The sequence below is a fragment of the Seriola aureovittata genome, chromosome 21 (assembly GCF_021018895.1).
Source record: "Seriola aureovittata isolate HTS-2021-v1 ecotype China chromosome 21, ASM2101889v1, whole genome shotgun sequence".
Taxonomy (NCBI): Eukaryota; Metazoa; Chordata; class Actinopteri; order Carangiformes; family Carangidae; genus Seriola; species Seriola aureovittata.
The window spans coordinates 2,776,289-2,792,103 of NC_079384.1; the positions used below are offsets into that span (position 1 = coordinate 2,776,289).

General features: G+C 44.6%; 1 protein-coding gene across 1 annotated transcript in view; it reads right to left on the reverse strand.

Moving 5' to 3' along the window:
* The window catches only part of LOC130162129 (growth arrest-specific protein 7-like), a 63,873-nt gene that overhangs the window by 23,444 nt on the left and 24,614 nt on the right, over nt 1-15,815 (reverse strand). Inside the window, exons 3-9 of the mRNA XM_056365705.1 lie at nt 15,737-15,814; nt 14,128-14,216; nt 11,945-11,998; nt 8,062-8,151; nt 5,358-5,473; nt 5,077-5,151; nt 848-926 (exon numbers count right to left, since the gene is read on the reverse strand). Coding sequence (XP_056221680.1) covers nt 848-926; nt 5,077-5,151; nt 5,358-5,473; nt 8,062-8,151; nt 11,945-11,998; nt 14,128-14,216; nt 15,737-15,814 — 581 coding nt within the window. The remainder of the gene's footprint in view (nt 1-847; nt 927-5,076; nt 5,152-5,357; nt 5,474-8,061; nt 8,152-11,944; nt 11,999-14,127; nt 14,217-15,736; nt 15,815) is intronic.

Consider the following 15,815-nt stretch of genomic DNA (forward strand, 5'->3'; position numbering starts at 1 on the left):
CCAAAAAACCTGGAGCCGAGCTGCACATCTGTGCATCTCTGGAGGATCACATCACTGACTCCATTTCCTCCATCGGTCCAGCTGTGATCCTGCCCTCTGCGTTTCCTCTTCCCTCCCCACACAGAGTCACTGAGCGAGCAGCGCTCCTCTAAAAGGCAGGAACAACTCAACGCTTCATGATTTCATGATTTCTACTCATTTATATTCAGCACATTCCGTATGAGTGGTACACACACCAGGATCCAACCTCCAGCGTTTCCCATTAAGATGGCGGCCGATAGTCGATGACTCAAAGCCTCAGTGTCGTGTGTTTGTGCTTCAGACCACAGATCCATCAGCGAGCTCTTTACTGTAGGTAATTACATCTGTAGACAGGCTGTCTTCACTGAGACTCACTCCGCAGGCTGCAGCGGATCCTTCTCCTTTATCATTTTCTTCGGTCTTATATTTTTTACAGGTTCGGCTGTTGTTTCTAGCGGCTGTGACATCACTGTATTCAGACAACGTCACAATAACAAAGAGTGTTCATAAGGTCACAGGTCGGTGACGGGACGATACGCGAAGCACTCAGGCTTCTTCCTTACTGCAGCGGCACAGGTTCGAGTCTGTGGCGCGTCAGCCTCTCCCTCCCTCTCGCGGTAAAAATATTGCATGTTGCGATAAAAAATATTCAGTTTCCTTGCTGTCACAGCCTGAGTTTAGTTCATTTCACTTCTTTCATGGGCCCAGAACTTCCCTGCTTGCTTTTGTAAATGAAATTATTTTAAAATCCACCTCTGACTCAGTTCCTCACAGTTGTCGAGGAAGTTGCAGTTAATTCAGATACGAAGTGAAATATGTTAAATACCTTTGAGGAGAACTTCAGGTGAACTTCAGCTTCGTCTGCCAGACTCTTCTTCAGCTGGGCCCAGGCCTCCCCCAGAGTCCTGAGAACAGATAAGACGGAGGGAGAGAGAGTGTGTGTTTAACATCTTACACCAGAGAGAGGACCACACACACACTTTTACATGAGGACACAGAGGGGAGGGCAGAGAGGGTGAGGGAGGAGGGAGGAGGGGGTGAGACAGAGCTGGAGAGGGGGCAGGGTGAATCCTATCACACTCACACACACACACTCACACACACACACACACACACATACACACAGCTGGGGTTCAGCTCCAGAGTCAGAGCAAAAGTTCACAGATTCACATGAACCAGTAAATCTGGAGAGCCGGGCTGAGCTCCGCAGCAGATGATTAGGATGTATGGGACAGGAGATAGTGCTCGGCTCTGAGTTCACCTCCGAGTTCAGCTGAGGGGGGGGGTGGGGGGGGGGGGGGGCTGTGACACTGAGAAGACCCATACTGTCTCGAAGATAAGCGTTTAAATGAAGTCACCCGATGAGCGTTACGTAACAACAACAACAGGCCGGACGTTTTGTTTTGGTTTAAAGGAGGCGGTGATTACGGGAGAAAGTCTCCTCATGTTTCCTCAGGCTGAGCAGAGACTCTCGGTCCAGGACTGACCGGTTTTTATGGGTAAGCGGGTCGCTTCAAAGCCTCGCTCCGAACAAAGACATGTGTGGAATTCCCTCGGACCGACATCCAACACATTCCCAACGCGGTCAGAGCGGTAAGTCTGGCACCTGCAGCTCTACGGCAACAAGAGAGGGTCCAAATGATTCTCAGCTTTTTTTAAAATAACATCCAGAATAATTCACGGCCAACACTCGACGATCACGTTCTGTTAATGGTTCCTACTGAAACCCAGACAGAGAGTTTTACAGTTGAATCAGCCTAAATCATCCGTCCCGTCTGAGCAGGTTGGGCTGTACTTTAGTTCGGTGCATGTTTAATCACAGTCCGCTTTAAAACTGTTGAAATAACGTGTAAACAAATATATACATATATATTTTAATATTCTCGTATCTGCTAATGATATCCCGTCTCTAAATCAGATTTTCTCAGTGAGGTGAAGATGAGGTTTGAACCACAGTGGTTTGGTTGAAATGAAGAAGTTGTTTCCATGAGCTGAAACAGCTGCTGTGACCGGACGAAGGAAACAGCTCCACCTACAGACGCTCGATCGAAGGTGTTCTGCTGATCACCATGTGCATCATCACTGAGGTCTGATCAATGTGATTAAAGCATTTCCTTCCTCACACAACTTCCCTTAACATCTGTTTAACATTGAAAATTGCAGTGTTTACATCCATGTTTACAAGATAGAAGTCTTCTCTACCTTTGTTTTCAATCCCCACGTCCTCAATCCTCCATAACTGTAGTCCTTAATAAAATATAAACAGGTGTCATGAAGGAAGAAAAATTAGCTTGTTTTTGTACCAGGCTGTAAACATGTTTATTTCTGCTGTAAAGTTGGACACTTTAACATTAGAGTCTATGGGGACTGACTCGCTGTTGGAGCCAGACTCTAGTGGCCGTTAGAGGAACTGCAGCTTCATGTTTCAGCCTCGGAGCCTCCAACATGTTGCTTCGACAGGGAATCAGGAGTTGTTCAACAGTTGTTCTGTCCATTCAAAACAAAAGAGGAACTAGAGGAACTTTAACTTCTGCTCATATCTCCCATGATTCCACGCTGCAGATGTTCTTCATTCTCAATAAATGATACACTCATGTCCCTGCAGCCCCACAGTCCCCAGTGACAGACAATCACTCACCAACAACACACTGTATCTAAGGAAAAATGAATCTCCCTCCACCCAACAGAGCTGACACAGAGCACGACTGGTGGCAGCGCAGAGAGCGGTCACATGCCCCGCAGTCACAGCTCCGCCAGACAAATGGTAAATTCAGGAATAAATGGTGGCCTGGTTCTGGGCTGCGACCGGTCGGACGGTAGGAACTGACCAACAAAACAGCGATTGTCCGGAGTGACAACAGAGCGGCCTGACGGAGAGAATAATGGACGTATTGTGCTGCGCTGTTCTGGGTGTGGGCAGAGTTACCCGGCTGGCATAATCTGGATTCTATATAGGACAATCACATCCCACTGCAGCCTCCATTAGCATGCTAATACGAAGAGGGGTTATCTTATATACATGTAAACATGCAGGGGAGGGTAAGCCAGGCTAAACCCTGCTTACACAGGCTCATCAGTCTGCCCACTCTCTGCTCTGATTTAAAAACTTTTAATATAAATAACTAAGTGAAGCAAACAGTCCACGTCTATCAGGCTTTAAGCAGGAGGAGACACAGAGACAGAGTCAACAGAGTACAAAGAGTCAGAGAGCTGATTCAGTAATGTGACGCACACACAACACAGTATCTACCGGCTAACATGAGCTAGCATTAGCCACCAAGGCTACAGGTCATACCAGGTTAAGCTCTGCAGCAAGGGAGGGGTCAAAGGGTACAGGTGAGCCCAGCCAAAAGAGGGGGGTGGGGGGGGGGGGGGGGGTCATGCAAAGGTCTATAGTTGACCTTAAATTAAAACTGTTTAAACTGGAGGTGTAACTCGTCCACACTCTGATGTAACAACACGAGAAACTGAGATCAAACCCTCTCAGCTTCATGTTCCTGCGTCTCCTCGGCTGCTAACTCTCTCTCCCTGCAGGACTTCCCTGGACCCCCCCTCTTCCTTTCAACTAAATATCTGTCTCCTCAAATCTTCACTGCTGCACCTCTCTCCTCCCTCCTCCCTCCCCCTCTCTCTCTTCATCCTGCAGGACACACATCAAAGTGTGCAGTGATTTACAGGAAGACTGTTTCACTGCATCACTGACGGGGCCTCCAGAGCCAGACCCAGACCCAGACCAAGACCAGACCCAGACCCAGACCCACTGATATCCCACTGATACTGATACACTCAGCAGGCTTCAGGGCTTCAGTGCTGGACTGTGTAACTGATAAAAGACAAAACAGCACTTGTTATAAATGTTATAAAGCTGATTTCATGAGCAATAACAGGGACGATATTATCAAACGCTGCTCAGCCAGAACTAACTCAAGCTAACGTTAGCACCGCTACGAGCAGCGGCCGGCTGCATAACATGCTAACAGCTAATGCAGCAGTGCCCCCCCACCCCCCCGGAGGGTCGACTGGACACACAACAAACACATCCTCCGTCAAGACCTGCCAAAGGATAAATGTGGAGAGGGGGAAGCCTGGCACAGCAGGGCTGGATTACCAACCAGGCAGGGGCCCCTGGAGGTCTGGGCCCCACACGCCTCCAGTTTGTGTTTGTTTTAGTTTCTACTGGTATAAGTTGTTTCTTTCTGTATATCAAGTAATTAACACAGAGGTATCATCATTCATTAAGTCAACAGTCTCCTCACTGGCTGCCTGTTTGTTTTTGGAGTTGATTTTAAGACACATTTTATTGTGTGACGTCTTTTAATGTCATTTACATTTCACTTTTATTTGTCTGGATGTTTTAGATGTGACTCTTTGTTACCTTTATTTAAAAGTGCTGTACAAATAAATTCTTATCATTATTATTATCTTATTATAGGGGCCCAATGACATCAGTGACTTCATGACATGTCATCGTGTCCCCAGAGGTCACAGTTAGCTCACTTTTAAAATAAAGCAGCAGCTGCTGGTTCATTTCACTCTGACAACTGTTGTTATGATTAATAAATATTTATTTATTTATTTCAGATGAATTTTTTGCAGAAACAGGAGGAAGAAACGTCGCATCATGAGCTCCAACATCATATTCTGCAGGAACATTACTTTACATTTTCTTTGTCATCTGATTAACTGATTAATTAATTGGTCGTTTCAGTTCTAATTTGCTCTCTCTCTCTTCTGTCTCATTATTTCTAATTTTTTTTTACATTAAAATATTTTCCTCGTTTATAAAGCTGACACTGAATTTCCACCAGCTCCATGTGTGTCACTGACCCTGACCTTTGACCTTCCTGGGAGGAAATACTTCCTCAAAGGCCCAATAAAGTCTCACATCATCATTATTATTATTATTATTGTTATTTTTAGAGAATATGCTGCGGAGGAAGGAGCTCATCACTCTCAGCCTCTGGATCTCCGCAGCAGCTGCACATGGAAAAACTGCTTTCAACATGTTGACGTGTCGTTTTCATCTTTTATTTGTCCTTTTTATTTTTCACTCACCCCTCCTCCTGGCCTGCGAGAGGGATCTGGGAGAGCTTGGAGAGGTTCTTGGCGTACTCTTCTTCTATCTTTATCCTGAGGAGGAAGTAGAAAGTTTCATTACCACACAGCCTTTTGTGCAACTCTGACTGTTTCCATGTTGTGCAACGCAGCGATGTACATGAATGGCCATAAAAAAAAAGAAAAAAAAGGGGGAACTGGTTTTTGTTTTTGAAACAGTTTTCATGGTAACCTGAGGATGAAGTGTGAAAAACAGAGAGAGCTGATGAAGAAGCTGATACCTCTCTCGTATGAACTCGGCCATCTCTTTCTGCATCTGTTTCCCCTTCAGCTGTTTCTGCAGCAACACCTCGAATCCTGTGATGCAGCCGTTGCCTTGGGGATCTTTCTTATCAGCCTGTGAGATAAACACAGCGAAGCGCACGACAAACGCCGAACATCAAACCTTTGACCAATCACAAACACGTCAGCTGCTGCAGGGAGGCAACATCACAGATCTGCATCTACTGAGGCTTTATCAGTCAGTCAGTCCACCTCCGATCGGACGAATGTGATATAAACAATCAATTTGCATAATATTATTAATAATAATTGAAAACTCTAATAAGGATCAGAGTCGACCAGTGTTGGCAGAAGAGTCCAGGACGCTCACGATAAAAAAGGGGGCCGTATCTAAGACACTTCCTGACTTTCAGATCCTGTCTTAACTGTTTGGTAACCATGGTAACAAATGGTTTACAAAGAGATTACATGCACATGAGTAGTTCACATGAAAAATGACATAAAATTAAGATAAAAAACATGTTGAAAACATTAATGTAAAATGAGATGGAATAATAATGATAATAAAATTAAAACATTGAAAAAATTAAAGAAATAAAGTAAATTAACTTTCTAACTTCCTAAAATCTTAAATAAACTCTGCTAACTTCAGCGAAACTGTTCATCTGTCCTGACTCGCCGTGTTTCATCCATATCTCTGCTCTTTTATTGCTTTGACACAACCGGCCGACCACGCGTCACCAGGCAGAACTTATTCATCCAGAGGCTCGTCAGCAGACACAGACCGCCTCGGACCCCGATCCTGCAGCCGCCGCCGCCGCCGACCCGGGGACGTGAGGCGGCTCTGCTGGCTGTGGTGCCGCTGACGAACACACACTCTGTGTTTTTTGTTTTTTTTTAACCGTTTCAATCAGAAATCTGATGAGTTACAAAAATACCTCAGTGAGACGAGGTGAGAGAAGTAGCATCAGTTGCTTGGTAACAGATAGATGAAGCTTTATGCCTCATTCATTCATAATTCTATTTATATATTTTAAGCTGGTTCACTGGTATGTCCCTTTATTCTATGATTATTTTCGGGATAGTTTTGCCTTTCAAACATCTCCTCTCTTTTAGCATTTTATTATCTTATCTTTACTATTTTGTTTTCATTTTTTATTTGATTTTTAATATCCTCCCTTTTATTTCTGGTGTGACTCACTTTAATACTCGTCCTGTTTTAGTATTTTATTATTTCATCTTTATCACTCTATCGTTATCTTTGCTTTCCAGTCTTCAGTGTTTCCTCAGTTCCTGTTATTATTGTCTTATTTTTTTTTTTTTTGTTTATTACTTGGTCATTTATTGTTCTGTGTGTATGTGTGAATGTTTTTTATTGCTTTTATTCTGTATCAAACTTTAAAATCTGTTCTCCTCTCTCCTGCTGTCAGCTGTCAGTTCAGAGCGACACCATCCACCTCCGGTCTGCACATCAACTCTTCTATTTCAACTTAAAAACAGGAAGTTTCTGTGACTCGACCCCAAGTTTACGATGTGCAGCTGTGACGCTGTAGAATCTGCGTGTACATATCTTTGTTCAGGAGAGAACAGATTACCGCAGTGAACCGACGGTAAAAACCGGTTCTTTACGTGAACGTTTCAGCTCCCAGTTGCACGTGTTCATAAAGACCCTCTCTCCACCGCGGTGTCACCTCTACAGTGCGTCAGCGCCACACCTGGTACAGATTACCCTGCGGGGGGGGGGGGGGGGGTGTCCAAACAGAGCAGCAGAAGCAGGCGGCTCTCTGTGTAACGTATTGTCCTGCTGCTCCGTCTGTTGGATCTTATTAAAGCCGACGCTGGTTCTCGGCGGGCGGCGCAGCTCGTATGAGATAAACATGGAGTCACGTTCAGAGATGAAAAGAGCCCCGGTGTTGTTTTTGTCCACATGGAGTCTGAGGGATTTTCCTCTGATGATTCGCTGTGGAGAGCAGGAAACTCAACCGTCTGACCGTTACATCTTCTTCTTCTTCTCTCTGCTCTGTCTCCTCCCTCAAGGTCTCAGTCTTCCAATCAGCAACCCTTCCCTCGGTATCATCAGTCGCCGTGTAAAGTGCTGGAATAATTTTCAGTTTCCACAGCTGTGACACCTGCTGCCGACGCAGTGTGGAGAGGTCCTGATCCGAAAACCCAGCACAGACTGACAAGTGACTTTTCAAAGTCAGAACTTCTCTGTTTCTACGTCCACACGTTTTCAACACAGGATAAAAATATAAATATTATATCATCTAAAAAATCCTTCTCACTTTATTTAAGAACTGACATGTCTGATTGTTTGTAAACTTTCCTATTTAAATAAATGGAAGTGGAATAAGACATTTTTTTAAATAGTCACCCGATGTTTGATGCATTCTGGGGAATCGGCATCACGGGAAAAAAGTCATTAGCTGCTGCTACATGTTCCTGTTTTCACTTTGACTGATGTTCAGACAACAACCCGCAGGATTAAATGTAAATGTTATAAATATGATGCAGGAGCTGAAGTTTTACCATAGATTTTTAAATCCTGAACAAACATCAGAGATAAAACTGGACAGAGTCAGAGAGAAGAGGTGTTTCTGGCTGTGAAGGGTTAAAAGTCTCTGGCCTCCATGTGCCACCGCTCGGGGGGGGGGGAACAGAAAACAAATTTTTACAGCCTCTTAAATGTTGAAGTAGATTTACCCAGAAGTAGTCACAGTAGCTCCATTCGTCCGGTTTCAGCAGCTGCTGCTCCGGCATGCAGGCGGGAGACGGGAACGTCACACAGTTAATCTGAGAGAGAGAGATGGAGAGAGACGGAGAGAGAGAGAGAGAGAGAGGGAGAGAGAGAGGAGAGAGAGAGAGAGAGAGAGAGAGAGAAGGAGAGAGAGAGAGAGAGAGGAAGAGACGGAGAGAGAGAGAGAGAGAGAGATGGAGAGAGAGAGGGAGAGAGAAGGAGAGAGAGAGAGAGAGAGAGAGAGAGAGAGAGAGAAACGGAGAGAGAGACGGAGAGAGACGGAGAGAGAGAGAGAGAGAGAGAGAGAGAGAGAGGGACAGAGAGAGGGAGAGAGAGAGAAGGAGAGAGAGAGAGAGAGAGAGAGGGAGGGAGAGAGACGGAGAGAGACGAGAGAGAGAGAGAGGGACAGAGAGAGGGACAGAGAGAGGGAGAGAGAAGGAGAGAGAGAGAGAGAGAGGGAGAGAGAGAGACGGAGAGAGAGACGAGAGAGAGAGAGAGAGAGAGAGAGAGAGACGGAGAGAGAGAGATAGAGAGAGAGAGAGATAGGGAGGGAGAGAGGGACAGAGAGAGATAGAGAGAGAGAGAGAGAGGGAGAGAGAGAGGGAGAGGGGGGGAGAGAGGGGGGGAGAGAGAGGGGGGAGAGAGAGAGGGGGGATGGGGGGAGAGAGAGAGAGAGAGAGGGAGGGCAGTTTAATGGGGCAGTTTACAGAATCACAAGAGACAACTATGTTTTGATGCCACAGTCCTCTATTAGTGCTGTATGTGTTGACAGACAGTTTATAGACACATAGACACACACACACACACACACACACACACACACACACACACACAGGTAGTCTACACTCTGTTGCTTTGGTAACACCAACAAGTACAGCAGGCGTCTCTCTCCGTCTCTCTGGGATTCATCGTTCACACTCTGAACTTCGACTTCGTCCCAGAACAATCATCAAAACAGATTCATTCATATCTATCCAGAGGTACAGTGTGTGTGTGTGTGTGTGTGTGTGTGTGTTCACCTGGGTGTCATGTTTACATCATCAACATCAACACCAGCACCCATCTGACCCGGGGCTGAATGCTGATTCTCCCCTTTCACACGGATGTTAGCAGGTTTTGTGATCAGTGTAAAAACAGACTGTTCTGCTCTTGCTGCAGTTAAAAGTCTCCTTGTTCTGCAGCAGCAGTGAAGTCGACTCTCGGTCCTGACGACGGTCCTCTCCCTCTCTCACACTGACATTATCACAGATGTTCCCATCAGTTCTCAAACCAGAGAAAATGTGCGATTTTAAATCAAGGTAACGGCATCACATCCTCTATGATCATGTGTCAGCAGAAGCTCAACATTGACTTTTATCTAGTTTTTTTTTAGCCACATACTTTTTACACGTTGGTGGTTTTCAACTGCAGATGAAGGATTTGTCTGGATCATGAGTTCAATCAGAGAAACAATCAGAACAAAGGTTAGCATCAATATTAGCTCCCAACGCAGATTGTGCGTTTAAAGAATCCCCTCTAACATTTTCAGTTTGTGAATCACCAGGTGATTAAAAATGCTAAACTAGCTCTGCGGACTCTTCAGTTAAATCAAATCGAGGGGAAAGGCCGAAAAGTAAAGTAAAGAAACTAACACATGTTGAAGAGAAAATAAATCAAGCGACACGTCTCCACAATAAAGAGACACAAACAGACACCAGGTTTAGCAAAGACTCCGGGGCAAACAGAAGGAGCTTTATCTCCTCTCACATTCCCCCTAATTAACCTCAGGAGGTAAACAGCCCGCGGCGAGGATCCTCTGTTTCCATTTAAAAAAAAGTGGCATCAGAGATCACCTCCGTCTGAAGCCACGCTGTCGCCTCCCAGAGCAAATCCACAAACACGGTTCCACTGATGACTTTTCCAGAGTCGATACTCCGGATTCAAATGAGAGGAGGGAGAAGAAAACGGCCTCTGATTCAACCTTATCTTGGCTTATGAAGCTTATAATTTGTCTGAGGGAAAACGGCTTCGTATTTAATCGCAGCTGAGGTCCAGAGGTCGACGGAGGAGGGCCAGGCCGCTTCCAACACCCACCAATGACGGGATTAGTTTGTTTGAATTCGTGACCTTAAGTCAACAACTGACCTTTCATTAAACCCCTCGTCCCAACAGTGAGTCCGATCTCGGCTCAACACTAACAAACACTGGATTCCTCCAAACTGAACTTGTGATTGCCCCCTTTTTTTTTACAAATTTAAACTCGTTCTAACAGAAACCACTGATGAATAAACAGTAAACATGAACATTTTAATGCAGATAAAATGTCGCAGGGACGAGAATCATCAGATTTTATGCATCAAAGGGTTAAATCGCACATTTATTTAAGTGCTTTAGAGGAGATTTCAAAATATCCAGATACATTTAATCACCCAGCCCTAATTTCCGAGGCAAAACGTTAGCATGTGTGTGAGCTGGTACTGGACGCTGCTGTCAGAGTTTAGCTTAGCGTTAGCAGCAGCAGCTCTGTCCTGCTCTTCATCAGATTTTAAACTCCAGCAACTTCAGTCAAACTTGTTACTTTAGCAAAACTGAAGTCAAAACTGAAACCATGAAAACAATTTAACATCAATCTAACCTTTGCGTTGTTTGCCTCAGTGTGTTTTTCCCCACAGTAATGTGCTATAATGCTACGGCTAATTAGCTGTTGCTCCTTCATGTCCGTATCTTCTTCACGGACATGAAGCTGCAACATCAACATCAGTCTTTTCTACCTCAGTGGATCTCAAACTTTATCACATCATGGACCTAAAGTGACACAAATTAGTTGTCATTGTGACTTATTGATGGAAATATAGTGAAAATAAATCATTCCCCTTTTTGCAGGGGACCCCAGGAACCCCCTAAAGGAGACCCCAGACCCCAACCAACTCACAAAGCTAACATTAGCTACAGTATAAACTAGGCATAGACGATATCTACGATTTATACGGATATTATTGCAGGGGAATTATTTTATTATTAATATAATATTTTATAATTTTTTATAATATAATGATATTATTGTATTTAATTTTTCAGGTATAAGTTTTATTTGTCACATGCCAGTAAAGCAGTGAGATGAGGGCCGCGGGACAGACTGTACAAAACTGCAAAACAAATGAAAAATGAAATAAAATAAAGTACAACGAAAAATATTGTGGCAGGAAATATCGCGATATTCAACATTATCAACAACATACAGCTGGGAAAATATGCCAGTGAGAAAACATCAACAGTCGCTAGCTGGAACCAACAAATCAGCTTTTGTCTGTCAACACTACATCATGTGTGTAAGCAACACAGATCATTTTAAAAACAGTCAGTTTTTAAAATAAATAAAGTTCGTATCCAGCCAACTCTCAGAGTGAACGTTACGCTAGCTGGAGCTGATGAAGTTGTCGGCTGAAAATCAGAAATGAAATTCAAGGAATTTAAGGACCTGCTGATTCAAACGCAGTAAATCTGCCATCGTTATCATCGTAAACTCATTATGTTACAAAGGAAAAGGGTCACTGAAGTCCCTTGACCTAATTTGGTATCAAGTGTGGCTCTGTCACAATGGCTGCTATGGAAGCTGACACACGCACCAACACCTATAGTTTACTGGAGTCTGTATTTTCTATATCACCATAAACTTGAGGGAAAATCAGTTCAGCCACCACCACCCCACACACACACACACACACACACACACATACACACACACACACACACACACACACACACACACACACACACCCCTCGACCTGGTGCTTCAGGGCTCCTGTAGGGAGCTGAGGTGAGTTCAGTGTTAGTTAAGAGTCCCCCCCCCCCCCGAGTTGCTCTACTCACCGTTACCGTGGTCTCCTTGTTCTGCTTCCTGGTGGGCGACGTGGATCCCGGACTCTGCAGAGAGAAGGACGCTCCGTCAAAACCTCCGTCCTCTGTGTCAGACATGACTGCTCCACACACACACACTGTCACTCGCACACGCACACAAACACAGTTGTTTTCCTGGCGAGCGCTGTTAGCGTCTGTCTGGTGCTCGCTCTGCTGCTGCTGCTGCTGCTGCTGTTGTTGTTGGTGTGTGTGTGTGTGTGTGTGTGTGTGTGTGTGTGTGTGTGTGTGTGTGTGTGTGTGTGTTGCTGTGCAGAGTAGGGAGGATAGTTCTGCAGAGCAAAGCAAAGCATGGTTGGCTTTCTCTCTCTTTGTGTGAGGGTGGGTGTATTGTGTGTGTGATTTCCAACACTTAAGCTTAGAATAGAGTCATTTACAGTGTGTGTGTGTGTGTGTGTGTGTGTTGTGTGTGTGTGTGTGTGTGTTGTGTGTGTAGAGGACACAAAATTAAGAAAAATAAAACTTATAAATATAAAATGGGATGAAAAGCAGAGGGGAACTTTACACCTGCTGTCCCGGACTCAAGGGAACGAGACCTTTCCGGAGCCAGTATCATGAGTGTGATTATATTTTTTGAATGGCTGTGTGTGTGTGTGTGTGTGTGTGTGTGTGTGTGTGTGTGTGTGTGTGTGTGTGTATGCACATGAGTGTAACATGCATGAGGGCAGAGAAATGAGGAGACTGAGTGAATAAGTGGTGGGTGGATCCTGAGTAACTGTGCCTCGGCTGCCTGGTTAATTATGATCAAGAGAGCAGATACTGTAGGAGGAATTAATCTGCTCTAACTGCCACCAGCCCCTCCATTAATGATGATGGGGGGGGGGAATCATGTGATATGTCATTATAACATCTCTGGGTTATTATCTGTGACTGTACGATGATGCTATAAGAGGTGAAGTGTCCTTCTACAGTTTCATTCTTACGATGCAGGAAGTGAAAACACAGGTGCGGTGAAGGTGAGTGTGATTGAAGCTGCATGAACCAAATGATGCATCAGCCCGGCGGCTCACAGGCCGGTCCAGGCTCCGCCACTGGCTCCGCTACAGACGCCGAGAGACGCTCTGATTTCAGTTCAGTTCGGGCGCAGCCATATAAAACACGGTTCTTCTTCTTCTTCTTCTGATGTTTTTTTTTGGCGCCAACAGAGCAGCATCTGTGACTCTCACTGTGGAGGTGTCCTCAGACTCGTATACATCAGAGAACTGAGTCATACTATCAGGCCGAGCGAAGCTGAAGATCCAGACTGACAGAGGAAGATGATGTGAGTGTGATGTCGTGATGACGTCCGTTGGTTTTCAACTGCTTGTGTAAAGGTTTCTTTTCTTAGTTTTCCATTATAACTGACTTCACAACAAACCTTCACACATAGATAATAAAGTTATAAGGAGAGAAGTATCAGTTCCTATTTGCATGTTTATCATTTTCTCCTTTCAGAAGTCAAAGTCTGATGCAGACTGTGAGAGCGCCACTCCCCACCCTCCCAGGCTTGTTAAATAAATACCATTAAATCATGTTTTCTCTGATTAAATGACGATTAAAACTAGAATCACCTGGTTGTTTCCTCCACCGACCAGGAGAGCTGCAGGAAACATGGTCACAATCTCTGAGTTACCGTGTTGAATAATGACCAGAAGTGTTTTTGCAGAACATTATGACGTCACAGTGAAGTTGACCTTTGACCATTTGGATATTTAAAAATCATCGCTTCATCTTCTCCTCATGGACATTTGAGTTAAATCTAATCAGTTCATCTTGGAGTTCAAGTGAATGTTTGTGCCAAATCTAAACAAATTAACCACAGACACCACATTCAAGAGGCTAGAACCGTGTTCTGTGAGGTCATCGCGAGCCTTTGACCTTTGACCTTTGACCAGCAAAATCTAGTCAGTTCATCTTCGAGTTTTAGTGAATGTTTCTGTCAAATTTGAAGAAGTTCTGCGAAGGCATTACTGAGATATCATCTCCACGACTCTCTCGGACTCTGACCGTCGCCGGCGCAGAGGAATTAAAAAAAGGGGAAGCGCTGTGATGTCGACAGCTCAGCGGAGACTTTCAGGCACAGTTCATGCTCACAGGCTGGATGTGTATCACGTTGTCGAGGGAACAGGCAGAAACAACAGTCAGTTAACGGCCCTTACCTGTGGCTCTGCGCTGCTCTTCCTCACCAGACTGTTGTGCGAATGCTCCACATGATGCAACGGACTCCCACCTGAGTGAAATCCATTGACTGGAGAAACGAATGAGAGAGAGAGAGATGGAAAGATAAAGAAAGAAGTGTCATTATTTCTTGTGCTGATCCAGGAGGAATTTACTCAGCTATCTTTAGAACCGGGTCGGTGCTGAACTGTCTTTTCGTTAACGCCTTTGAACGGAGCACAGACAGTCATAAACAGAGACCCGGCTTCGATTGCACCAGCTATATATAAATTAATCATAAAGTTCTATGAAGTTCTTGGTAACTGGAAGCTACTTTATCTTTGTTAAGATCATGAAGGGAACTGTAAATACTCATTATCTTTGTTGAATTTAGACAGTAAACCCTGGGAACATAAAGTACAGACATGTACAGAAACAGAACCTGGTGGAACAGCAGCTGTCTGAAAGTGGCGTCAGGATTTACGCAGATCACAAACCTAACGAGGATTTTTGCTTCGCGTCACCAGCTGTGAACGCTCTTACTTAATGTTCTTGGTGATGGATAAAAAGAAGATGTTAGCGTCACCTCAAACAACCAGAGGCAGTAGAATCATTTTCCACAGGGAAAGGAGTTAAATGAACCTGAACAGCTTTGTCCCGTCACTTGGTTTAATGTTTATTGAGTGAACATCAAGAGTGCTGCAGAGATGATGAAGTTAGCGCCCGGGTTCCCTCCGCAAAAGTTAAATATAAAACAGAACCAGAGACTTCAGGACGAGGGAACCGGAGTTGCTAAAATGCAACCAACAAAATGTAACGCAACGTAAAGTAGCGCAACATAAGGTAGCGCAACGTAAAGTAACGTAACGTAAAGTAACGTAACGTAAAGTAACGTAAAGTAACGCAATGTAATGTAACGCAACGTAATGTAGCGCAACGTAATGTAGCGCAACGTAACGTAACATAACACAACGTAACACAATGTAACGTAACACAACACATCTAACATTATGTTGCCCATAAGGCAACGTGTAAGTGATGATGAGCAACTCAACGCAATGTAGCTACACAACAGTTACTATGTGTTAATGTGGTGGAATCCATTTTAATTTTAATCAACTTCCGAACAGTTGGTGCAACAAGATCCTCGACTTAAGTGAAAATCTTATAAATTATTGTTTAAACAACAACACGAGCATTTTCCAGATCTTCTACAGTGACTTTCCAATTGAAAGCACCTCAGTATGTGTGAGAGACTTTGCTGTTTGGTTTGAGGTGAAACTGAGTGGTCGTCTGTGATAGAAGTGATGCTGATGAATGACGGCTGCTCCCAGCATTTAAACACTTAAGAGCAGGAAACATCCCACAAACCTTAATGTCTCCTCTGTTTGTCTTCAGGGCCAGGGCCAGGAAAAAAGACAGAGGAGGCCTCAGTTCTGCAGCCGAGGCTACAGATAAAATTAGTTACAGGAAGTGTCTGTGTGTATGAGTGGTGTGCATGAGTGGGTGCTTTGTGCCTCCGTGGAGGTTGAGGAGAATTCACCGCCCTCAGGCACCAAGACTTGAGGAAGTGTAAGTGACAGAGTTCAGACGGAGGAGGATTTTCGGTACCTGCTGGCAGGGAGTTCTTGTGTCGGATCGAGGCTTTGGGGGTCCCGGGTACACTGGACGGTCTCTCCCATGTCGTCTC